At 31.7% G+C, this 27,520-nt stretch overlaps 1 protein-coding gene across 2 annotated transcripts in view; it reads left to right on the forward strand.

Moving 5' to 3' along the window:
* Ncam2 (neural cell adhesion molecule 2) overlaps positions 1 to 27,520 on the forward strand; it is a 409,274-nt gene that overhangs the window by 374,317 nt on the left and 7,437 nt on the right. Inside the window, exon 16 of one of the 2 annotated variants that reach the window (XM_031364293.1) lies at positions 1,905 to 7,005. In XM_031364293.1, the coding sequence (XP_031220153.1) occupies positions 1,905 to 2,011 (107 nt within the window). In that variant the 3' untranslated portion in view covers positions 2,012 to 7,005. Of the gene's footprint in view, positions 1 to 1,904; positions 7,006 to 23,202; positions 23,408 to 27,520 lie in introns of those variants that run through there. The other variant, XM_031364292.1, reaches the window with a different exon arrangement.

Raw genomic sequence — 27,520 nt, forward strand, 5'->3', positions numbered from 1 at the left:
TTAATGGTTGTAAGAACCTTGCCTGTCATTTTGGGTAGAGTAAGTGGAAATCATGAGGAAGTCATTTTAGGTGAAGAAAGCTGGACTCTTTCACATCTAATGTAATAGGAACACAGCCATGTGGTAGACAAAACAGGGAAGCCTGCCAAGCTAGCTTGGAAGGCAGGAGATGATTTCATTCTCTCTATACTGTGCAATGAGTAGAAAGTCAATGTACCCAAGGGGAAAATTTTAAAAAGGAAATTATAATACCAAAGTTTGATTAATTTTTTTCAAATTTTACTAATTGAATCCAGTGATTAACATTCCCTATTAAGCCACATAGAGGTATGCTTTTGTAGACTAAAAATTGTTTTGTTATCATCTTGAGGTAATTGTTAAAGTTGTGATGATAAAGATTTTAGAAGCATTTAAATATATGTCGTTCAACAGAGCGAAATTATACTTTTCAATAGTATTTAAAAATGATCTTCATAGATTTTTTTATCACAATCCATGTATTTTTCCCTCTAGTTTTAAATAAAGGATAAACTCAAGATCTTAAATGAAATGTTGCATATAAAAGTTGTAAACAAGTCTTTTCTTTAAGACAGAGAATATGTAAAATTAATATTTTTGTATTTTATATATCATAGACTATCCAAGTAGGTATACAGATATTTTATTCATAGAGTTCATTACTCATTCTTATTTAAAGTCAAATAATGACCTGTATCTAGAGTACAGATGTCAATTGTGTGAATAAATTATTACTCTATAATATTTTGCTTATATAATTTTATAAACAATATATTCTTTTGAAGTTTTTTCTCTGTGTACATCTTGGTAGCATTGTATTTCTCTCTAGTTTATGAACCTGAATTTCAAAATAGTTGTTAAATTATAATATACCTTATTTTGATGAAGGATAGCTCATTTTGAAAATACATCTTTTTTTATGGAGAAATGGAACATACAAAATGAACTGTTTGTCTTTACAATATTGAGTACCCAACTCCATTTTACTATAATGTATAAATTATATGTGAATTATTAAATTTGAAATTAATAAATGAAATCAGAAAAATAATTCACTTGACTATCAAATTAAAATACTTTTAAATGATTCATTTTATCTTTTAGAATATGCAATAAATAAATTCAGAAAAATGATATTATGGTCAAATTAACAAGCTAGAACTTGATTTTAGCTCTCTGGAATTCTCAATATAGTAAAAATGCTATTACTACAATCCAACATTATTAATTTTTAACATATACAGAAACAAAATTATAAATTATTGTTATGACTATTATTTTCAAAATAATTTTTGGAGTGGTTCAGTGATATATAAAAAGTTTGGTAAGAAACAATTGACTGATTTCTCCTAAATTTTACTCTTGTTCTATGTCTAAATGTTTACTTGTATTTTATAGTAGTTTATTTTTTTCAAAATTTAATAATAGCTATGTAATATGAATGATAATAAATTATGGTAGAAAATACTGTGGAATATTACAAGCTTATGTGTACTGTGGTACTATTGATGTTTTAATTCATGGTGGGATTGTATATGACTTCATATTATTTTTTTATGTTTAGCATACAACCATAAGTTTTTCATTTTAATGTGATAAAAATAATGTCTGAACACCATGGTATAAATGTTATTAATATTAATTCTCATATAAATTTTTTGTATAAAGAAATTATTTTCAAAGATATTTGATATAATAATTTAATCATCATCATTAAAGTAATTATTTTCTAGGTAAATGTAAATAGTTGTATGTAAAACTTTCATTAATTTTTTCTCCTTTTTCTTTCCTACTTTTTTTTTCTTTTATTTTATTTTCATATTTGCAATTTTATTACTTTGTTATTTTTATTGTGTTCTATGTTTGAAAATGATTTTATCAAACAGATAATTGCTGTGAAGCAAATCAAGGTGAAAATGGAAGCCAGTCATGGCACCTGAGTATTGCTGGGTTTACTTTTGTGATAGCCATGAGTTTGTCTTGCTTGTTTTAGTGTTCTATGTTCTATGGTACTCCCTGAACAGAGATAACAAAAGTGTAGCTACAGGCTACTCAAAAATTATAGTCAAATTTTTCAGTCCAATTTATACTTACACAATTCTCCTTCCCCTAAATTCAGTACATTCTTTAATTTTTATCTGGGTAATTTGGAAGAAAGCAATGCAGAAGGAAATTACACAAGAATTTTTTTCTTACAAATACTTTTTCAGTAACAATATATTTGATGCTAAATTCATTATTTTGCAAAGTAGACTTGGTCACATTGAACTTAACTTCTATAGTGTGTCTTGTTTTCATTTTAGTTTGCAAATATCATTCAAATATAAAATTCATAAGTACAAAACATGTAAATTGTTATTTTACAAAATTGTGAATCACTTCTACAAGTATTTAATACTGTTAAAAGAAAATTTCTGGTTTTGTGAACATTTCTAAGATTTTACAGTTTTTACCATTTATATAAACCATAAACTTGATACCCTAATATTTCAGATACATTTATTTCTTTCTCTGCTTTCTGTAGTTTGAGATAAACAATGTCTGAAGGAACACAATAAAATGAAGTTTCTTCTTTTTATTATAAAAACCCAATTAACATTTCCTTACATGAAAATGCTTTTCTCCCATTGTCCAGAATAGGTAAACTTAATCTCAGTGTGTTTAAATGTTACTAAGTTTAGTACGTTCACATGAATCTTAGGGCAGTATTGCAGATCTAAAATCTGATCCAGGAATCTATTCCACTTTCACTACTTCTGACAGTCCCCTCCCTTTTGCAAGCATCAGAATGCAAAGTGGCCATTTTAGGCATTACTTTAAAGGAGATGAAAATGAGAGGGGAACAAGAAGCTGCTGCATTCAGATAAAGCAAAACAAAACAAAAACCAATACAAACAAATCAAAACCAACTAACCAAACAAACAAATAAAAAAACTCAATTAAAAAAACTACATGAAAAATGATATCTCTTTCTCCAGTTTTAGTTATTTGTTAATGAGAGGAATGTGCTGTTAGCTTTGAAGCACATCCTAAGAAATAAAGATTACTATTTAAACCAATTAAGAAACCAGGCACGCACACACACACACACACACACACACACACACACACACACACACACATTCACATACAATCACACCATTTATATAGACAAACATAACAGTCTTTACTTGCTCAATCAAAAAATAAAAAACAAAAAGTACAGCTTTAGAGATTCAACCTCTAAAATCAAGTATTCATTTCCCTGAAACACTGTCCCTAATTTTGGGATACCCAAACATATTATTGATTATATAAAGTCCAAAGAGATTATGTGTGCATTAGTTTCCAGCTTTATTTTATTTTATAATTTAAAACATCATGGCTTTCAATTATTTTTTATCTTGTAATTTGTAAACTAACCTGAAAATGACTTATTTAAAGATATTTTCCTTCTTAATGAAACAGCAAAAAATTCTAATTATTATAATATGGCAATCTAATTAATATCTCGGGAATTTTTTTCTACTTTTGCAATATAACATTAACCATGCTTTTAATATATAATATATAACATTGAATTATATTTCTTGATATTTTCCTGAAGAAATGATATGATTGTTGCTGAAAAACACTTCTAAGCATCTTTCTTCCCATCCTTAATTCATGACTCCAAATATTTCCATGAAAATGTCACTTGTTATTTAACTCGACTTGAAATCACAAATCATTTGGAACACATGAAATGTGTGCTTAGTCAATTATATTGATTAATTTTTTTTTGTTTACATCCCCAAACTGAACATTACCAAGAATGATACCAAAAATAGTCAATGTCAAGGTTACACAGAAATGTATCATTTTGGAAATGACAAAATAATTGCATTGTACCAAAGGAACATAGAAATTACACACTTACTGATGGACTAAGAAACTGGCAAGGCTCTTGTTGCTGAGTTATATCTTTTATTGTCCAAATTACAGTAATGTGTAAAAACATAAACCTCTCCTCTTTACCCATTTGTGTACTTAGAATCAGTCAGTGATAATCTGCACTGTGATAAGGAAATCGTAAAAAAATCCATATAATTATTAGTTTCTACCCCATATTTTCCTGATTGTTTTTTAAAAATTCCAGTTGTTGAAAGTATAGAAATATGTGTAGTAAGGTGAGTGTACTATTAACTATTATATATAGTTAGATAACCTTTGATCTAAGAAGCTGTGTATCACGATTCATAATGTTGAAATATTTCAGTAGTTTTTAGACAGTGTAACAGTGATGGAGCTTAACGGATTTGCTTATGCATGCATTACCATGTTATCTGTATGTATATGTGTTACATCAGAATATGATTTTAGTCATTTCAAAGTGTCTCCATTTTCTCTACTCAATCCCAGAACAGTAACCCTAACACCTAGATTCAGGGCACTCTCCTTCCAAGTGTAAGTTTTATAATGATTTATTAGGTCACTCTGTGAGGTAGCAGTAGGTTCTTCCCTACAAAATGTCTTCTAGGACAAATTGCTATTCAAAATCCTCCTCTTTATAATTGTATGGATTTATATAACTAAGCATTCTCTTATGAAATCCATCCTTAGCTTCAAAAACTATGAGGATGCATATATGTAAGTAGTAACCAACAAGAAGTTTAAATTTTTAACGGCTTTCCCCTTTTTTCTTATTTTCATTTTACTAATTTATCTAAACATGTAAATATTAGATATATTATAATAAATAGTAAATATTAGATTTAGATTTCCAGTCTGTTTTCTATATATGTATAATAGTTTTAGTTTTACTAGTATATAACAAATGTAGTAACAAATTTTATTTTCTAATAAGTTTTAAAACATACACCTTCATATTTAAGTTCATTATTCAAAATGACATATATGAGTACATATATTGTGTAAAGGAAGTTAACATGATAACTGCCATCCATTTATTACAATACTGTTTATTTAACACTACACATGTATTAGGATTCAATTATATTCAAATCAATGAGAGAAAATGTTCAATGGATCCTCTGTGTTTTGATTTGACTATTCATTTCATTTACCAAGGCATATAGTGTATAAAGTTTGTCATGTATAACCAAATTAGGACAAACATTTTTGTATATATAAACATTAAGTATTATGTGATATTCTCTTACTAAGAATGGAGAAGACATTTTTAAAATTAAAATGACTTTGCAAATTCAAGATGATTAGATTATATCAAGACAAGAAAGTAGTGTTTTATTCTTATTTTCAATAATTTTTCAAGTTGTACTTCAAATGTAAATAATCAAAATTATTCATTTTTGTTATAATGTTAGAAATTGTGAGTGTTCTAAATAACTTATTGATAGCAGTAACTATTATCATACATAATTTGCTGACACTATAATTATTCCTGAATAAATCCATAGGCATACATACAAGTAAATGCCATATATAATTTGCTATTTTAGATGTTTTGTGATGATTTATTCCTGTGGTGCACAAATGCTCTGACTTAACAATCTCAACAACTCCAAATTAAGTATCCTTTTTATCTTCAAAAACTTATTCTTAATAATTATGCCACCGTTTTTAAAAACACATTACCTTTTCTACCATTTATTTTCTTTTCTGTCTAGGAATGAATATATTTCCTGTAGTTGGTTTTCTGTTAATCACACATAAAACTTAATTCCTGTTTCAGTAGTTACAGAGAAATATATCATTAATATGGAGCCAATGCATTTAATAGATTAGTCACATTTGCCTGTGTCAAACAATTGAATACATAATAGTTCTTGAATTGATTATGAAATCAATTTAAATTGCAAGCCAATATCCTTATGAATTAAGTCATAAAAAAGACATAGTTAATTATACATTCTAAAGATTTTGCTAATATCAAGTTTAGTCCTTAACTAAATCAAATATTTCTGAATTTTTATTTTGTACTTTTTCCAATAATGACTAGTTCAGATTATTATTTTATAGTCAATATTTTAAAATTGTATTCTGTGTACACACAGATGACAAAAGTTATATTTACTTTAAAGATAATATAATTTATATGTACCATGATGAGACAATAATGGCTTTCCTTATTTCATAGAACTTAAATTTGCTACCTTGTCTAAAATTATGTACTAGATAAAATTAATAATCATGTACTGAATCTCCCCCAACTTTTAGTTATTAACTTCTAACCCTAAAATATTTATTAGGAAATGCTATGGATATAAAGTGTATTATTTTATAAAATCAATTTATTAGAATTTCTAGAAATAGAAAAATCAATATTTAAGTTGTGTAAAATGCACATGTTTAATTAAAGTGTGTGTGAAGTGTTCTATGCACTCCAATCTATGATAACATCTTCTGTAGTTTGATATTTTTATCTATTTTGAAATACAGTCTTGAATTCATCCACATATACCTATATTTCATTTTAAGTATGTACTAATGTTGGTTTTATAATATCTAGGCATTAAACAGTTTCTCAATTTGTTTATATTAAGGATGAATTAATTTTATTTTTATCACTTTGCTTTATGAAAGACAATATGAAGTTACAAGTTATGAAAGCTGTATAATTTTGAAGTGCTGCATCATTTAAAAATTATAGTTGATTCAATTTCATTTTATGTATGTATTAAATGGGCAATGTGAACTCCTGAGTCTTTTGAGAAAAATAAACTAAAAATAACTACCTTCAGTAACATCCACAATTCAGACATATTTATGAGTATTTTTCTCATAACTTTACATTTACTTTATGTAGTTTTTACATTTGAAACTGACTATTTGATCATTTTAATGGCATTTGTTTTCATCACAAATTATTTTATTGAAAATATGTACATGTTATAAATGTATTGTCTTTGGTATCATCTCTTATTTAACATGCCCCCATTTATTATCCAGTACAATGTATAATCCTGTGCATGTTTTCCATTGTGTATTAAATGTCATTTTATTTTATGTATCTCTGTGTCTTCTCCATTGTTGTAATAAAGAAAACTGCGGAAAGTCTTTGTTACATGTGTTTTCTTTATTACTGTTACAGTCTTTTTGTCCTTTCGTGTGATTTCATTTTTAACTGGTCAAATTCAGGCTTTTGATACTTTTGTTTGTAGCCAATATTAGTGACAAATGTTTGTTAGTGAATGGTTTCAATTTTGAGATCATAAAAACACATATATAAATATCCAAATATTCACATATTTCCATTTTTGCAATATAATATTTTATGACACCTATGGAATACCATAAAAATATAATTGCAAAAAATCATAAATATTCTCTGTTCCTTGTACATAAAATATAAAGTGCAAATAATAACCTTTTTATTTTTGAATAAGAACACTAAGTAAGAACACTACTTATGAATAAGTAACCACTAAGGCTAGGAAAGCTGTTTATTTAAACACAAACTCTCAAACACCTTGGGGAATGGGTTAAGTAACACATTCAATTTCACCCACACATTAGCCATGTGAGATACAGAGGGTTTCTCTTATATTGTAAAAGAGAATATCCAGCTTCAGAAAGGTTGAGTAATATTCATGTTACATAGTTACCATTTCAATCTAGTTAACACTATTACTTGATTGAGTAACATGTGGTTTCAAATTGTTCCTTCTCACCATGGAAATTAAGTTTGATTTTGTATTGATAAATGTACCTCACACATACAGATGAACATATAAGCAATACAGTTTTAAACAACAACTCATATACAGAATCAGCATTATAGAATGAAAGAGAAATTACTGTTTCTAAAGATCCAAATTACTTTATGTGAAATACATTTTACTCATGGACATGCCACTCTAGCATAATTTGCACATTCTTCAAGATGAATTTAATTGAAAGGTTACATTTTCTATTTTCTCTGATTGAGTAAAAGATAAAGGTGTTTAACATACTTAGATATAAATATTTACTTATCTTTTATCTACATTTATTCTTACTGAAGTTCCTTTAAAAATGATGATATGCAATGGAAAGTAATTACCTGACAACCACTCTAAATTGTCTGTTCCCTTCTCTGGTGTCTTTGTAGTATGTTATCATGGCCTCATTGTGTGCCATTTGAGAAACCAGAGACATATGCAGAAATATAAAAATTTCCAAACAAAAACTCACAAAGGTCAAATATTTTATGAAATTAACAAAGACAAGAATTTTAAAAATCCAAATAGCTGGTTATTCATGCATGATTTTAAGTAACTTGAGGTGTAAATTTTTCCTTTTTAATTTCTATAATTGTCATAACTGTAGCCCTAGTTTATCAATAATACACTCATATTCCTGTGACTTAACTTCCCAGATTTTTTTCTTGATTGGCCAAGAAAAAACCATGCAACAGTAAGATATATGTACTTTCTGAGCACACTTGCTTTCAATTATCTTTCTTTATTTTCAGTTACTTATTTTGAGTGCCAGTCAATGTTTAATCTTCATGATTTCTGGTCAATTATCTTTCCTTTATTATTTGTTAACATTTTCATCTACACATGAAGCTATGTTCCAGACACCATTTTTGTCTAAAATTGAATTTAGTAAATTTCTTATTATTCTATGATATTCTGAAAATGCCATAGAATAATTTTATTAAATAGTTCATAAAATAGGTAACTTTCTATTTATAAGAAAATATTTTCTTAATGTCTAATCAAATAAATATAGATAGTTATTATTTAATATTTGTTAAGACAACAATATTACTAGATCCTGTAGATATGATTTTATTTTATTTCCTTTCATCTTCAGCCTTTTCTTTAGTATATTGTTATATTTATAATGTTCAAAAATAACTATTCAAATAGAAGCCTTTTAGTTATGGATAAATTAGTTCTTTTAAATTGTCATTTCTGTATTAAAAAGACCATAGGCTGTAAACTAAGATGTATTTTTCTATTATTTTCACAATAGGAGAATTGCACATGAGCAAAATATTAAATGGAAAACTGCCAAGGTTCTGGGCTTTTCAATTTCTAGCCTGTACATATTGTTATTATTTAGAAAAGTTTATTTTACAGAAAACAGTACTCTATATAGCATAGTGTGCTTCAGGGACAAGTTCTTCTTTTTAAGAATAGGAGGCCAAAATAGCCAACTCATTCATGTTTGTCTCTCTTACTTCACTATGACATCTAGTATCAAGGACATGAGACTGTATTTTGTTTTTCTTCCAATCCACAACTGAGGTATAGTGCTTTTCCCATGCAAGCATTAAACTACAGTTGTATTTTTCTCCATTGAGTACTGTATTTAAAGACTAACTCTAGAAAGGAAAGTACTTGAGTTTCCAATGACCTTTCTTCATGCCAACCATAACCAATTGACAGTGTATCTGACCAGACTGCCCACCATCTCTGTGAAAACTGCGCCCACACTGATATCACTCAGTCCACATTTTACATTAAAATTGACTCCTGCTGATCGATATTTTGTGTTTATGGAATAATGAGTGACTTCACCCAATATTATGTTACCAGTGAACAGTGTCCCTACATGAAATCCATCTATTGGCTCCTTCTCCCTGATCCTCTGGAACAATCCTTCAGCATTCACGTCTGCACAGATTTGTTATGTCTAGAATGCCATGTAGGTAGAATCTCAGCAAATGTAGTGCTCTAGGAAAAACTTAATAGCGTATGGAGGATTTTGAAATGTCATTTTTTGTTTGATTATTTCATGCAAGACTTCATAATAAATACTATTTAATTATTTAAATATATTTCAGTTTATTCATCGATTCAACTTTTGAAGGGTGTCCTGGTAGCGACTGACCCTTATATTTTAAGTAAATAGAAAATCTACTATTTTATAGCTGAATAAAGATGTACTAAGATACATTACATTATTAACTTTACAGGTGTCCCAAGACATTTAAAATATACTTAATATCATGTTATATATAAAACATTAAAAATAAAAACATAGGCAGTGAGGATTTTTCTATTATAATAGTTCAAGTAATTTTGAGTTTATAAAGAAAATTCAAGTACACTTTTGCTCTAGACCTTATAAAATGGCTTGAAATATTTAATATCACATTAAGGGACTTTTTTTAGTTTTCTCTTTTGTGCATCTAAAATACCTATTAAGTATTCTAAAACTAAGTGGGCTTAAGAAATATAGTGATTTTTACGATAAAAATACTTATTTCTTATCATTTTATACAGTTCTAGAGATATATATTTGTTCCTTTTAGGTAACTTCTATGAATTTCTACATACATATATGTACATATTCTTGGGACCTGAAGTGGCCAGAAGAGGGTTTTAGATACCTTGGAACTTAAATTATGGAAGATTACAATCAGCCAAGAGGGTCCTGCAAACCTAACATGGTTCTGTTCAGTACACACTCAAAAAGAGATATTTATTTTTCTTGTATCAATAAAAGCCTTCATTTTCTAATTAGACAAATACACATATATCAAACATCCTAAATATGTAACATCAAATTTAAATAATATTTATAGTAGAACATGTAAAATCTACCTAAAATACCAATCTATATAGAAAATAGGGTGACTATAAATAACTTTTGTGTGTCATTTTTTACCAATTTTTGAATATGCTTTTTAAAAATGATCTCATATTCAACATTATTTAATTTGGTAATCAATATAAAATCAAAGTTGATATTTTGTACTATGAGTCTTCCAGATATTCATAAAATATCCAGTAACTCAAAACATCCATTATCCAATAAGTGTTGTTTACTATTTAGGATTTATGCTTCCGTTTTTTTTTTAATGACCATAAAGTGTATACTTTAATTTTCATTATGTTAAAATCATAATACTAAAGGATTTTATGAAAATTTCTAAGAATCTTCTTTTCGGGAAGTGAAACTGAAGAGTAATGGATTTGTGGTAGAGGGGAGTGGGTTGGAGAAGAGAGAGGAAAAACTGCTTTTAGTTTGTATGGTATGAGAAAAGAATGAATTTTGAAATTTTAAAGTAAATAATTTTAACTTTGTAGAAGAGGTAGTATTTTTTTTTTTGAGTTCAACTATTTCTAGGTAGGTCAAATTAAATTCAAATCATGATCATCCTTTTGCATCAGCTTTCAAAATGCAGAGATCATAGACAAATGCAGAAAAAGGAGGCAAGTTAATGGATTAGGAAGGCTAATTTTGGAATGAAATGGAGGAGGGTTCTCAGAAGTCAAAAGAGCAAACTTCTCTTATTGGCTATATTTTTTAACATTTGGGGGAATACTTGATGTCTCTTTGGCCAGATAGTTTGAAGAGGTTCAAAGAGGACATTTTTTATGCTATTAGAGGATTTGTTTTTATTGGTTATTTTATTTATTTACACTTCAAATGTTATTCCCCTTCCTGGTTTCCCTTCTGCAACGTCCTTATCCCGTCCCCCCTGCCCCTACTTCTATGAGAATGTTCCCCACACCAACCAACCAATCCAGCCTCCCCGCCCTGGAATTCTCCTACACTGGGGCATCTAGCCTTCACAGAACCAAGGGCCTCTCCTCATGCCCAACAAGGCCATCCTCTGCTACATATGCATCTGGAGCCATGGGTCCCTCCATGTGTACTGTTTGGTTGGTAATTTAGTCCCTGGGAGCTCTAGGGGACGGCTGTCTGTTTTGTTGATATTGTTGTTCCTCCTACAGGGCTACAAACCCCTTCAGCTCCTTCAGCCCTTCCCTAACTCTTTCATTAGGGGTCTCCATACTAAGTCAGATGGTTGGCTGCAAGCAGCCACATCTGCATTGGTCAGATTCTGTCAAAGCCTCTTAGGGGTCAGCTATTCCAGGCTCCTGTCAGCAAGCTCTTTTGGGGATCAGCAATAGCATCTGGGTTTGGTGTCTGCAGATTTGATGGATCCCTACGTGGCCTGATCTGGATGGCTTTTCCTTCAGTTTCTGTTCCACTCTTTGTCCCTGCATTTCCTTTACACAGGAGAAATTCTGGGTTAAAGTTTTTGAGAAGGGTAAGTGGCCCCATCCCTCAACGGGGGGCCGTGCCTACCCTCTAGATATGGTCTCGATGGGTTGTCTCTCCTCTTTTTTGGGGTATTTCAGCAAATGTCATCCCTGTTGGATCCTGAGGAGCCTCTTGCTTTCCTGGCAGATATGATGTCTTTGTAGAGTCCTAGTTTTCCTTCAACTCACTGTGTTGATCAGGGTGGCTTCAAACTCATTGATCCAGCTGCCTCTCTGCCTTCTGAATTCTAGGATTAAATGGTGTAAACCATGCAAAGGTTTTTCTTTCTTATTTATTTATTTATTTATTTGAAATAGGTCAAATTTTAATTCAGGGTCCCATACTAAATTAATACAAAATTTAATTCAGGGTCTCAGAATGTGAGTCACTAAGAAGGGCTGTCATTTTTGTTTCCCTAGTAACAACAATGTTTTCACAGTTATAACAGGCATTACTAGAATTATCTATGGTACTCCATGTTGTACTAACAAGACTTCATGCAATTAGCATTAAGAAGAGCTTTATATCAGATTAATTTTAAAAGAAGTGTACTTTGAAAATTTCCAATGCATATCTTGTCAACAAGCTTAAATATATTTTTCAAGAGAGCATCATGATCAGAATTAATTGTATATGAAACAGCATAGGAAATAGTAAAAACAAGGGTGGGAAAGATAGACAGTGTTTTTGAGGTCCATCTATTCAATTCCTGGCACTGATGTGGTGGATCACAAGAATCTATAGCTGCAGCTTCAGGGACTTTGACATTCTTTTCTGGTTTCTAAGACATATAGATGGTATACTGCCATATATGCAGGCACCACACCTATCTATGTACATAAAATAGAATTAAAAAATGAGAAAATTTATGATTAAATATAATTAAAAAGAAGTACAATATTTATTTAGGTTGGAAAATATTGATAATTTTGTATAGCACTTGATAATTTCCCTCTTCTTTTTATTCATTATGTCAGTTAACCTAAGATATCAAACAGTAAAATAAAAACAAAAGCAATAGCTTTAATAAAACTAGGCAAGAAAACATGACTTACAGATCTGTCATTATTAAAGTCATGTTTTCCCTAATGTATTCAGGAGGCAAATAAAAAGTGTTCTAGAAGAAGATATATACATATTCCAATCATACTGCTCTAGACATTTTTGTTAATTTCATTTTCAATGAATAATAAATAATATTTTAATGTGTCCTCATTGGTAAAACCTGCAATGATTTTCACTTTTCTTTCTGGTGTGTTTATGAAACATCAATTGGACAGAGATGCTATAGATGTTCAGATATTTGTTTTAGATGGCAATTAATGTGAACTAAATCAGGACAAACTAAGAGAGAGCCAGAGCCAGTTGAGTGCTAGTGACACCCTGTATGAAGACAAAAGCAACATTTCCAGAAATCTAAAGTGTCACAATGCTCTAAGATTGACAGTGTGAATTTATATAAAGTCTGGTGATATTTATAATCAATTGGAACCAAAGTTATCCCACTTTTCCTTCTTTCAATAACACTATAATTGTGACATGAAGATTATTTAACATACAGATGAATTATTTTGGAATGCTATACTAAACATTTCTAGATATGCACACTTTTTTGGTTCAATCACTTAGTTTACTTTAAAAAAAATTCCTTAACTAAGAAAATCTTAGTTAACTTAAAACATTGGAAATTATTTTTTTTATTAAAGTTTCTGGGCATCCTTTGAAAAGAACAGAAGTCATAAAAATGTGTAAAACTTCTTTCCACAGACATATTTACAGATAGGTAAATATCACTCCTAATTTAAAATTGCAATGCCTTAAGTAAACAAATCTCTCTAAAAGTGTGTTGCTATCCAATATAGGAACTAGATTATCATTTTGCTAGGGAATATTTTCCTTCTTGTATATATTTTTATCATTTGATCATTGAGTTGGGTTCTTGGGAGAAATTAAAAATAAACTTAACAATTCACTTTATGATAATTTTGACATTTATATCATACAGACAAGTTTGAAAACAATGTGATCATGGAAAATACTTTGTTTTGTGACCAAAACAAAGATTGAGAAACTATTGACATTGCTCATAGCCTGATTTAAATAAGTGCAACATATTTTTATATAATTCATATTATAATTTATATAATTCATATAATTAGCCCTTAGAAAGGTATTCTTGGTAGCTGTGCCCTTAATTTTCTCTTTCTAAGTCTCCCACTTATACCTCCTTGCTCTCTTCAAAATCATGGACTCTTTCCATACTGATTATGTGCATATGCATATATTTATATACAAATAACCTGCTCAGTCTGTATAAACTTACATTACATCTATGCTTCCAGGTATATCTATATAGTATTACTTAGATGTAGTGTTCAAGAGTATTTCTCCAACTCTTAGTGTAACTTAGTTGCTTGTAGATTGAGGCCTTGTGGGTTTTCCACCTTACATTTGGCATTTCTGTTAGTGTTATCTTTTACTTTCTCATGAGGAAGAAGTCATGTATAAAACTTCATTAGTGTAGCTTCATTAGTGTAGCTTCTGATATTAGTAGTGGACAAAATTACACAACAAATTCTGTGATCTTTTGCCTCTTATAAACTTTCTAGTGCCTTTGTTCAGTGTCCTCTGAGCCTTAGGTGCAGGAGTGTGTTTTTGATGTATTACTTTGGACAAAGACCCACAACTCTGAATTTTTTATGTCTAATTATCTCTCTGTTGACAAAAGAATTTACTTGGTGATGGGTTAGGACCCATCATACTTTTCTATGGCTGTAAGGACTCATGTTTAGATTTTTGCTAGGGATTATGCTAGTTTAGGCAACTTCAAAAGGAAGGAGGCACCCAAGTGTCCTAACTGGCAATGCCATCAACAACCACATCAACAAACACTATGGGATGATAAACCTAAAGACTCCGAGTGGACATAAGTACATTGGTGGTAACAAGTAGCTCTCTAATCTGATCTACTCTCTGCTTAACAAAAGAAAAACAATGCCTGGTATTAGAAACATAGCCAACTATTTGGTGTTAGTGAATTCAAGGATATAGGATAAGGAGGATTTTCTAATATAAAATATTAACATAACCTAGGTAAAGACTCTTGATATAATGGTCAGCCCTTACTTACTCATGACAACCCTTTTAAGTTAATTAATTAGTTAATTAATTATTGCTGTATTTGTTGTTATCCAATGACTGCAATATAAGCATTTATACTGCTTTGTACAAAAATGTGATTTCTATTCAGTGCATATGAATGCATGCTCTTGATATATTTCTAGAATATGTTATAGATTGATTTAGGCAACTTGAATATTTGTAAAGTCTCAGTTGATTGCTGATTTGTGGTTTTTAAAAATATATTACTGCAAAAGTATTCACAGAATGTGAATATCTAATTTCTAATTCTCTTTTAGCTGAGATGAAATCTGTTGAAGTATGCTGCCTGTGGTGGACTGATTAATGGTGGCCCCATAGGCTCATATATTTGAATTTGCAGGAATATGTCACTAAATGTGGGCTTTAACATTAGGTTTTAATACCCATAGTATACCCAGTCATTCTTCCTGCTGCCTGCAGATCAGGTTTTAGAGCTATCAGCAACTTGTCTAGCACCATGTCTTTCAGTAAAAGATTAAGTCTCTGATCCTGTAAGCAAAATCCCCCAAATTGCTTTATTTTATAGAAGTTGCCTTGGCCATGATTTCTCTTCACAGCAACAGAACACTGACTAAGACACTGCCTGGTCATATTTGTAAGATTATATTGTATTGTCATTAAGATTTTAAACCATGTATTTATATTTACACAGACCCTAGGCTTCTTCCTACCTCATTCTATAACTTCACTTTCCCATTCACTCTCAACTTTGTGGCCTATTATTCAATTTTTCAATACTCTCCTGAGTACTACTGCCCAGGGATATAGAGCCATCCACTAGAGTATGACAGGCTTGTCAAAAGACACATCTTTAAATGAAACAGACTATATGTTTCTCAGATATTTTCAAATACCAATAACTCTATAATTACAGCTCAAACTTGTGGAACATTTTCCATTCCACACTAGAATGTACAAATTCATTCTATAAATTCATGATTGCATTCGACCTGTTCTGTCCAGACAACAATTTCTAACAGTGAATTTTCTATGATCTCTGGATGTAACTATCTTTATCTCTCATCTTCTATGATGTCCCCTGAGCCTTGTTGGTCCAGGGAATATTCTGGTTGAGGACTAAACTGACGTTCTCTGGCCATTGATCAGTTGTGAGTTTACACAGAAACTATTGAAATTTGAAAATTTATCTAATCTTCATATAGCAAGATCCAAGTTGAGAGGGGTTATAATACTAAGTATATTTAATACAATAATAGGAGTAGATTCATCCCTGGGATGTCTAAGCTCCCCAACCATCATATCATGGTTTTATACTCTTAATATATAGCTAGAACAAAATTAATTGAACTCATACTATAATATGTAAGAAGCATTACTTTACATTTTAAAGAAAGTATTCTAATGCAACAAATAACAAGGAAACCAACTTTCTTCTGTATTTTTTTAAGTAGTACAGTTTAAAATTAGTAATATTTCAAATATAACTGTGAATGGCAGAAAAGCAAAAAACTAAGATATTCTAATGGAAGTGACAAGGCCTCTTAAGTTATAAAAGTATCACTTTGGATGAAAATATTACGTGTTTTATGAGTAGCATATCTAATTACTCTGTTTTATACTTTTTTATGAGCAAATATTTTAATCAAACATTGAGGGAAAAACTTTAGAAAGCATACAGAAAAAGATAGTTGAACAGAATGGAAACAGAACCTCAAGGAGGCTAACCCAATGCACCCTTGGTCAACTTTTTCTTCTTAAATTCCTTGTCTGACTTCTGGTCCTAGTGCACGTGGAAAGGACAGTTGCCACAAGAGGTGGACTGGCCTGTTCAGAGGGTGCGTGGGGTGTACTTAGGCAGCCTCTGCAGCAAGAAAACTCATGTTTTCAAACGTTAGTTTCCTTTGACATCTAATTATTTTGTTTTCTATTATTTTCATAAAGGTGATCATGCCTAGTGAGTACATTCCAAGTTCCTCAGTGCTCTCCTACTTAGTCTTCCTTTCCTAACCCATATCATTACTCCATTTCCTATCCTAGACATTCTAATTTCTACTTTCTTATTTTTTGTACACGCACACCTTTGTGGACTTAAAAAAGAATCTAGGGAACTTGAATGCTGGGGCATACTAATATGTCCCTCAGAGACATTTCTGTTTCCATGTGGACTTTAAAGATTTTTGTTTGTTTCTGTGAATAGTGACATTGGAATTTTGTTTGGGATCATATTCAATCAATAGATTGATTTTAGTGAGAGGGCCACTTTCATAATATTTCTCCTATCTATGGCATGAATGATTCTTCTGTCATTTTGTGTTTTTTCAATTTCGTTCTACAGTGTTTAAAGATTTCTTTGTTCAGGTCTTTCTTGTCCTTGGTGTTTTCATTTCTTTTCTCCTAATTATGCTAATATACTCGTAAACGCAATGTAAGGAAGGAAGGAAGGGTGTGCCTTGGCAGACAGTATGAGGTGGTGTAGTTCAGTGTGTTACTAAAACCTGGCAACAATGTGTGAGCGGTGAGATTACAGTTAGAGGAAGGAAGAAATGAACAAGAAATGTATCTGTTCACCCAAGCAGCCCATTATCCTCTAACGGTTCCAAAATCTTCTCAAAGAGTACCTCCAGGTGAGCTCAAACGGGGGATCCTTTGAGTGTAATTCTTACCACATTATACCCTTGCACTCCATAAATGTGTGGCCATCTCAAGGTACAAAGTGCATTCAGTCCAACTTCAGAAGCACCTGAAGCAAGTAACTTCTCGATCCCTCTCAATTTCAAAGTCAGAAGTGTCTTCTGTGACACAAGGAAGCTTTTAACATTGAGACCCCATAACATCCAAAAGTGAATTACACGGTGTTGACAATTGAGCAGAATAATAAACATACACTCAACAAAATTACAAATTAGGGAAATAGCTAAGACCAATCAGACAAATGCATGATTAAAATACATCTGGGAAAAGATAAATCAAATTCTTTAATTTTAGTATCTTGGTTTTGTAATAGAGCTATCTGACTGGCAATGAACTAAAAGAGACCTACCATTCCAGATTTACTGCCTGTATCACAGAAGTTCTCTCTGTTGCTGGGTCCACATCTTGCAGCTTATGTTGGATAGTCTTAAGATATCTTAAGTCGAAAAATCAGTGCAGGCTTCCTGAGCCTCTCTTTCTATTATTTACTTGCTTTGATGATATCATTCCCTCTCACTGGAAGCAGATAGCTTTCCAAACAGCCTATGCAAACTCTAGACCTTTCCTTTTGATTTGTAAAGATTCTATTTGCCCTTAAATTGCAAGTGTTTCTCCCCTATCTTATGTCTATTATAGAAATCTCAATCTCCACTTATTCCCTGGAGATTTTAGCACCATGTTTGCCTTTAGTGTAGTGGGAAACCCTCATTTTCTTCAATCTTAAAACAATTTTTTTATTTCTTTATTGCTGTCCTAAAGTTAGGCATCTTTATGTCTACAGTGCTGCCTGGCCACAGCCATGGGGTGGAGACCAGTAGGATGAAACACTCCATAGACAGACAGGATTTGTGCCAGACTGTTTCATTACCACATTTTACCCCTTAGATTCTAAAATGAGATGTTCTCAAATTATTTACATTTGAATTAATTCAACCTTTAAGTTACACAAATAACACTTAAAGAAGATACATTTTAATCTTTTTATATCATACCTTATAAAACTCTTCTTAGAGCACTTAAACTTTGTATATTTTATAATTTTGTTACATACTGCAAGCTCAAACATTTGACATTTAATGACTATTTTTAACCAAGTATCATAAAATCTTCAATTAATTTATATGCTTCACTCAGAATTACTCAAAATCACAACTGAATTGATTTATGTTGGTCAGGATAAGGAAACCTGGCATATTCTCTGTTCTTCAATAGACAAGAGTTCAATGAAATGAAAGGCATATCCACATCATGTTTATATTTGCAACATCTGCTATTATATAAAACACAGACATATATGTGTGTATATATATATCTGTAAGTACCAAGATTATCAAGATTATGAATTAATATTTATAAGTTTGTTGCTTCAGCTTGATTAGTCAATAATATATACCCAAGAATTTTACAGACCTATCTGTAATATTAGAACAAAGTCTATTGGCTATAGAATAGCGCAATAAAAGCAACAGGGTTTTGAATATCTTCTCTACTTTCTGTACTTTTAACATACTATCTTATAACACTGAGAAAATTCTTTGATGAAAATAGTAGTAAATGTCTAAATTAAGACTTAGAATTTGTTCTCTATGTCATTATCAAAGCTTGTCAAGTTCTAAAAGAATTTTTAATAATCCAAAGACAAAATAAATGTACACAAGGGAAATAAAGTTGAATAAAGTACTAAAAAATGAGTCAAAAAGTAAGGCTACCTTGAATCCATTAGAACAATGTTTTAAAGCTAGTGTACATACTGTCAAGTATAATAAACTTCATGTCAAGATATTCAATGTTTCAGTAATGGATGTCTTGTATAATAGAAATATGTGACATGTATAAAACAAATTGAATTGAATTCCTTTTTTCTTTGCTCTGACCTTCGAATTGATTGAAGCACAAACAAAATTATGGAATAACTTAGGCAAGATATTGGTTTGCTTGTCTAATTTCCAAGTTTCTTAGAGTTGGACTGAAATAAATAGAAAATAGAACACAAAAATTGCTGATCACTTCTCTTGCTTGATTTGAATAATAAACTATAAGGCAATATAACAACTTAAGGTTTTATGTTTAAATTTTTGTTCTTTTAATTTCTAACAAAATTTCATTTGTATAGAAATAGTATGAAAATATCAATAAAAAAGCTTATGACAGAAACATGCTATGCAATTTATATTCTTCCATTAACCGAATTAATTATTAAATTGGTATTATTCAACTGTTATAGAACAATGCATAATAAATATTTTATAAGAATATTATACAAACTAACATATGTACTCTACTTAATTCCTACCTTTATGTCATGAAATCCAATATAATGTTGGCTTCTGCAATTATTTAGGTTGCATTAAAACAGTCTGTTATGGTCTAGGAATCACTTCACAAACCATAGGAATAACAATCTTAGTCAGAGTTTGGTGGTTTATTAAAAGCACACCCTAATACTTGTCAGACCAGGGACATAGTTAAGAATTGTCTGAACTATGTCATTAAACATTTCTCATAGCATGCTTTTTATAGGGAAAAAAGAGGTTCAAATGTTTAAAAGGCAAGGGGGTAGCAATATTACTAGATAAGGTATTATCAACTAACCTTTTAAGCTGGGTGGTCTCAAGTGAGGTAAGAAGGATGGTGGAAAGGTTACAGGGGAATTTCAGAACATTCAGATAGCAGAGCATGAGCCTTATAATCATAACTTTTGGCTTACCGGTAGCATTCTTCCATGTTAGCTACAAAAACCACAATGAGCTAATATGCAGGTGCAAGACGTTTTGCCTGGTGGTCAGCTCTGACTCAAACCATAACAGTTCACACTGATCTTTGATTTTATGGGTACTATATAAGCCTTTGTGGAATTTCTTAAGACTAGCAAACCTCAGCTGGCTAGTGGAGGCACACGCCTTTAATCCTAGCACTTGGTTGGCAGTGGCAGGCAGATTTCTGAGTTCGAGGCCAGCCTGGTAGTCTACAGAATGAGTTCCAGGACAGGGCTATACCGAGAAACCCTGTCTTGAAAAACCAAAAGGGGCGGGGGGGAAGGATTAGCAAACCAGCAAACCTCATACAGAACATTCAGCACATACAGAAGAAAACAGGAGGTCAGCATGTCCTTGCTCTGAGCCAAGTCATTTCTCTGTGTAAATGACCGGTGCGGATATTACAGCAACACTATGAAACAGCTAGTGGGCATTTAATAAAATGTCTCTATATATGCTGGGAATGAAGGGGTTAAAGACAATACCATGTCTTTAATCTACAATTCTAACATTTTGTAGTTAGAGTAAGTGGTGTATATGGACCTCTCTTGGAAAATGTAGATTTGAAAAAAAAAAGATATTCCTATGTGACAGCCTTTTTAATGAAATTAAATATGTCAATAAAACTTTATTAAAAACGAAAATATTAATTTCAAATAACTGACTTGATGACTTTTACGTTCCATTCCAGTTTAGTAAACAATTAAATCACTGTTAACTTGTAAAGGAATTTGTTTGTGATCTTGAATTCATGATAGTCTTCAAATCACAATATTACTAGATAAATGTGTGTACATGTTTATGTCTACATTGAAAATACAAATTATAAATAAATAAAACCATTGCGTCAAAGTAAATTGGTAGCATGGAAACAATGAACATTTAGTCTTTATAGTTACTATTGTACAACCTTGAAAATATGAAATAATCTTGAACAATATGAAAAATGTAAATATTACATGGATTTTTTAGTCTAACCAGGCTTCCTCAATAGGTTTGTAAAACTTATTTTCAAAATCATAATCATTATTTAATAAGAGATTTCATGTTGCCTTAGGTTTATCATGAGCTACCCAATAGTAGCTTAGCTTTGGGTTTAACCACAAATCATGTGTTTTTATCATTTATTTAAAGTGTGATATGTCAACAAAAATAATAAAAGCTAATTGTTAAATCTTCATTAAAGGATTTTTAATATATTCTCATATTCATAGAACTCTTCCCAAATTCCTTTCTGCTAGTTGTTCTGATAGTTGTTTCCATAACTGCCTTCATTTAAATAAGGAGGCATCCTAGGCTTGAAAAAATGAGAAACTTGTAAGTATGCAATGCAATAGTGTTCAGAACAAGGGTTTTCTGACTTCTGAGGCTGAAGATTGCAGTCTGAAGCAGTAATTTATCATTATAGCAGGAATAGGTGAGCTTTTGTCATTCAACCAGCACAGTAACATTGATCTGTAGAATTTATTGCCACATGCTTTGCTTAGCTGTGAGAAGAATTTAAATGAGATGTGATGTCTTATCTCAAGTGAACTTCTACTCATCTTTATAGAAATTTGTTTTGGGGATCATGTACAGCATTCAAAGAGATTACATAGGATGTTAAAGATAAAACTTCAATGTTATGTCTAATAAATACTAAATGAAGCATCTATATCTTTCATTTTTTGTCTCTCGCTAACTATGAAAAGCATCCAATTTTTTATTTTGGAAAAATATGCTTTTATACATAAAGAGATGTACAATTTTATAATGTCATATAAAATTCTTAGAAAATTTTAATATGCATAATTAGAAATATATATGAGTTAGTCACACACCCCATTCCTGTAGATAATACAATATGTAATTTACTTTCTAAGGGTCTCCATTTTCTCTGTACACTGCTATGATTGTACAATCTTTTCAAATTTCACTACAGCTATAGGGTCATTGATTTATTTCCATTATTAGTTGCACCTCAAAATTTCTACCTTCCTTTCCCTATATTCTCACCCTCCTCCCATAGTGCATGGCATTTGGTACTACCCACAAATCATTGCCAAGAAATAGGGGTCTATCTCACAACTTTATCTTATAAAATAACAACTAATAAAGACTCTTAAAAATCACACATGTATAATGCCTCCAATTTGTTAAAATATTACCTGCAAAAAGATAAGTAACCACCTTTTTGAAGTGATGATTTCAAATTTATTCATAGTAGGTATTTAAAAGTGTTTCTCTGTGAAAGCAAAGTACTTGGAGTCATCCAATTAAAGTTTTAGTCTAAATGCCAAGTAGTATCATATTGAACCTTATGTAACCCTTTTCTAATAAAAATAACATAGTTTTAACAGTGAGCTTGACTATGACTGACTTTCTGGTAAAGAAGAGATTAGGATATGATAATACTTACTTTCTTCCCTACAATGAATTGGGAACTATATTAAAACAAGTTACTATTATCTTTCTACAGAAAGTTTGAAAAATAATTTTTTAACATAGGCATTCTTAAAATATGGTTTGGTAGCCTCACAATGGGTCCCAACAATGAAGGAATGAAGTAACCATTCACTATTCTATATTTTCTATATCTATATTTGAGTGTATGTTTTATAAGAAATTACTTTAGAATAGTTTTTATATTTAGATATTTTGTTATGTGGAGATTTTATGGAGTTGTTTTTTTTTCTTTTTTAAGACACACTTTTTAACGGCCTGGGCCTAGGAGCCATCATTGGTCTTGGAGTTGCTGCCCTTTTGCTAATCCTTGTGGTAACAGATGTCAGCTGCTTCTTCATTCGACAATGTGGGTTACTAATGTGTATCACCAGGAGAATATGTGGGAAAAAGAGTGGCTCCAGTGGAAAAAGTAAAGAACTTGAAGAGGGAAAAGCAGCTTACCTGTAAGTACTAGACACCAGCACCACCTCCCATGAGTGGAGCACAACTTATATGCATTGTTTAGGGCTGCCTTCTAAGCCACATCAAATATTTAACAATAATGCACTGCAAATATTATGGCTTATGCTTGCCTTACACACACACATAAAGGTATATATGTGCATGTGTATGTGTGTATGTGTAGGTACATACATAATGCATAATAGTTGACTATCTCCCAATGATTTTAATATTATGGAAGTAAGGAATTCAAAAAACAATCTTGTTCAAATTTCTCATGAATATAACATTTTTATTATTTAAGTTTTCTATTTTCCTTATTTACTATCAGAATGTAAATAACACGTTAATTTCTAAGAATACATATTGATTTTCCCTAATTTCTGCATTATACAAATGGATGATTGCACAATACACATTTTTTGTTTATTCCATTTAGTATTTGTTTGTGAAATTTGTTCATATTATTCATACAGACATATCATAATCTTAAATCTTAATTCAATAGTTCATTATGGAAATTTATAATAATTTATTTTATCATTAATTTTTTTAACTGATACTTTGGTAGTATTAAGTTCACTTCTGTGAAATCACAAGTCAAGATTTTTTTTATTTAAGTATGGATTTGATGGGATATTATCATGGGAACCATGCTTGAGTGATTATATCAGTTCAAGGCACCCGAAAATAAGAGCATTCTCTATTTTAGCCTGTTATTTTTTAAATTGTTTTGATTATATATTATTTTCTATTTATCCTCATAATTATCTGGATTCTTTCAATGTCAAATATTGTCACACAGTAGCATACAAATTTAGATTTAATGTACAAAAATTACAATTTTATAATTTTGACTCTTCTTTGAATTGCTTGATTTATAACAGTTCATCAATAAGCTTTCTATAACATCCACAAAACTGCTCTATTTCTGTTTATTATTTAAACTTAGTATGCCCTTGACCTTAGGATGCTGATTCTTCTCAGTAGTTTCACTTTTAAATTAGGTTTACACAGCAGCATTGCTGATTGAAACTGACACATATTGTTTACCAATAGTGTGGTGGCTTGAATATTCTTGGCCCAGGTGTGTTCTTTTGGCAGGATGTGTGCCACTGTAGGGTTTGACCTTGTTACTACCCCACCTAGCTCTAAGAGAATTGTCTTCTCCTATCTGTAGTTGTATCAAGACACAGAACTCTTACTCCTTCTCCAGCACCAATTCCGCCTGGACACTACCATGTTTTCTGCCATGATGTCAATAGAATGAACCTCTGATGATGTCAGCCAGCCCCAAATAAATGTTGGCCTTTGTAAGAGTTTCCTTGGTCATGCTATCTCTTCAAAACAAAGGAAACCCTAACTAAGACAGAAGTTGGTACCAGGGACTGGTATTTCTTTGATAGGCCTGACTATCCTTGTGTTTGGAGGAATGTGGACTCCAGGACTCTGTAAAGCATTGGAATAGTTTAAATGGGGCTTAATGGGCCACATAGGTTGAAGCACGGAAGGCAGTGTTGATGAGTGTAGTTTGAATGAAGGAGACCTAGTTCAAGTGGTTTCAAAGGAAAAGAGTTTTCGTTAAGTGGCCTAGAGACTGTTTTTGTTAAATTTTGTTGAAGTATAGGGATGATTTTTGATCTTGAATGAAGAGTCTACCTAAGGCTAAGTTAAAGAGATTTTGCTTAATTGCATTGACAAAGGAAGTCTCAGAAAAAGCAGAGTATAGACTTTATCCTCTGGTATACACTCATGAAGATTGTTTTACTAAGTGTAGCAAACTTAGTTAAAATAATACAAAATTATGATGCAAGTAATTAAAGAGTACCAGGAAATACAATGGAGGTAAATCCTATGTTCGTGGAGATAAACAGAATAAGGGAGTTATGACTTTGGGGCAAGATCCGATCCAGCTAAGATTATTGATCACATGTCTGCCATTGAACAAAGAATACTTATATCATGGTTAGGTGTTATTACTACTTAGTTGTTGTTTTCATTTGGAATTTTATCTGGACTAAACTACAATTCAGATATGAAGAACAATGCCTTTGATCTGGATTTTGAGAAATAGTGGTCATGAAAAGATTAGGTCAAAGCATGGTAGTACATTCCTTTGATCTCAGGAGTCAGGGGAAAGCAGATCTCTGAGTTCAAGTCCAACCTGGTCTAGAGAAAGATAAGAAAGTAGAGTTAAGCTTAGATACAAACGTGGTAATGCATGCCTATAATCCCTATATTCACTACACAGAGCCCTGCAGATCTCTGAATCTAACATCAGTCTATACAACAAGATCGTGAATGGCCCAAATTACATAGTGAAAGAATTGGAAAACAGAAACTGGTGATAATGTAATAGAACAAAGGGACCATGTTCCAGCTCCAGGAAGTCCCAGTGCTTGGCAGCTTTGGGCACATGCCTCTGGTTTTAGAGTCAACAGTAGAAGGGAGTACTGGGACAATTGATGCTAGTTAGCTGGAACTAAGAAATTAGATGTGATTGAGAAGAGACCAGCATCACTGAGGTGAAATCTGAGAAGTGCTTCTGTGAGCACAAAGAAGCTGTGTTCTAGAAATAAATAAGGTACCCATTCTGCAACTGGACTTTGTAATGTATAAGAACTACTAAGGTAGTACTGGTATTGAAGGAATTTTGGGAATATATAGAACAGCTGAGGCGTAGCACTGTGGAAGGCCAGGGAAGGTTATTGGTGAAAGTGCAGCCACAATTACACTTGATGGCCCTAGACTCAAGGGGTCATGCAAAGAAGTTGAGGCTTGGCATCATGAAGAAAGGATATTGGTGAAGCCTAGTTGCAGATGAAGACTCAAGCTAATTGGAGATGCCAGTACCATGAAATGATTCCTGAGAACAGCAGCAGTAATGGCTTGGAGTCAACAAGAGCCTAGAGTGCTACAGAGGGCAGGTCTGAAGAAGTGGCCAAGCCTTTTGGAGGAATCCAGAAGATCATGTATGTATCCCAGACACTGGAAAAAGAAAGTGTAAAGCTAAAATTGTCTTGGATACCCCAAGATACTAGAGGTGTTAGAGCTGTGGGATGCCTGCTGAGGAAAGTAAATAATGGGGAATGGCACCAGCCTAGAAGTTGGAAGTTTGTTGCAATCAATAAAGATGAAAAGAGTTGGAGGTATGAGGAGTGCTTTTACATCAGACATGGAAATAAAGAGATTGGAGGTTGCCAGCTTGATTTTGGTCCTGCTTTAGTCCAATATTTCATCACTATGGCAATTTGGAATGGAATTGTCTACCATGTTGTGTTGAAAGCATGTCATCTGCCTTATGATTTTGATTTTATAGGGAACTGCAGTTAAGTAATTGGATGAATCTTAAAAGAGACTTTGAACTTTCAATATTGTTGAGATTTTTAGACTATGGGACTTCCAAAATTGGACTAATGTATTTTACATTTTGATATTGTTTTGCTTCTTACCGAAGAGCTCTGCTTTCCCTCAAATGAACTATGGCAATCTATTCTAATCTTCTGTCTCCTTCTCATTCTCTCACTACAACCTGATGCTAAACAGAATGGATGGAATTAAACTGAACTGACTGACTGAACTTAATGAATGAACTTATGAAAAAAATCAACTCAACTCAACTGCACTGAAGCTACTCTCTCTCTCTCTGTCTCTCTGTCTCTCTCTGTCTCTGTCTGTCTGTCTCTGTCTGTCTGTCTCTGTCTCTGTCTCTGTCTCTGTCTGTCTCTCTCTGTCTCTCTGTCTCTCTCTCTCTCTCTCTCTCTCTCTCTCTCTCTCTCTCTCTCTCTCTCTCTCTCTCTCTCTCTCTCTCAAACATTCCTAAGTAGCTTCTCTTTCCTGCCTGTTCTTTTGAGAGTTGGGCATATCTTATCTCTGACTCATTCTGTCATATCTTTGATTTGTCACTTTACCTGCATCTCAATTAGGCATCACTTTAAAATATGACTGGCTCCTTTTACAAACTAAGTTTACCTTTATTGCTAAAAATTATAGCTGTGTACTAAGAGTGTGTCTGTATTTCAGCCAGATCACAGAGACCTAGGTATTTGAATGTGAATCCTTACCACAACAGCCATGTTGGTGAATTAAAATTCCTGTACATCCTTCCCCTTTTG

Source organism: Mastomys coucha, unplaced genomic scaffold (genome assembly GCF_008632895.1).
Source record: "Mastomys coucha isolate ucsf_1 unplaced genomic scaffold, UCSF_Mcou_1 pScaffold12, whole genome shotgun sequence".
NCBI lineage: Eukaryota > Metazoa > Chordata > Mammalia > Rodentia > Muridae > Mastomys > Mastomys coucha.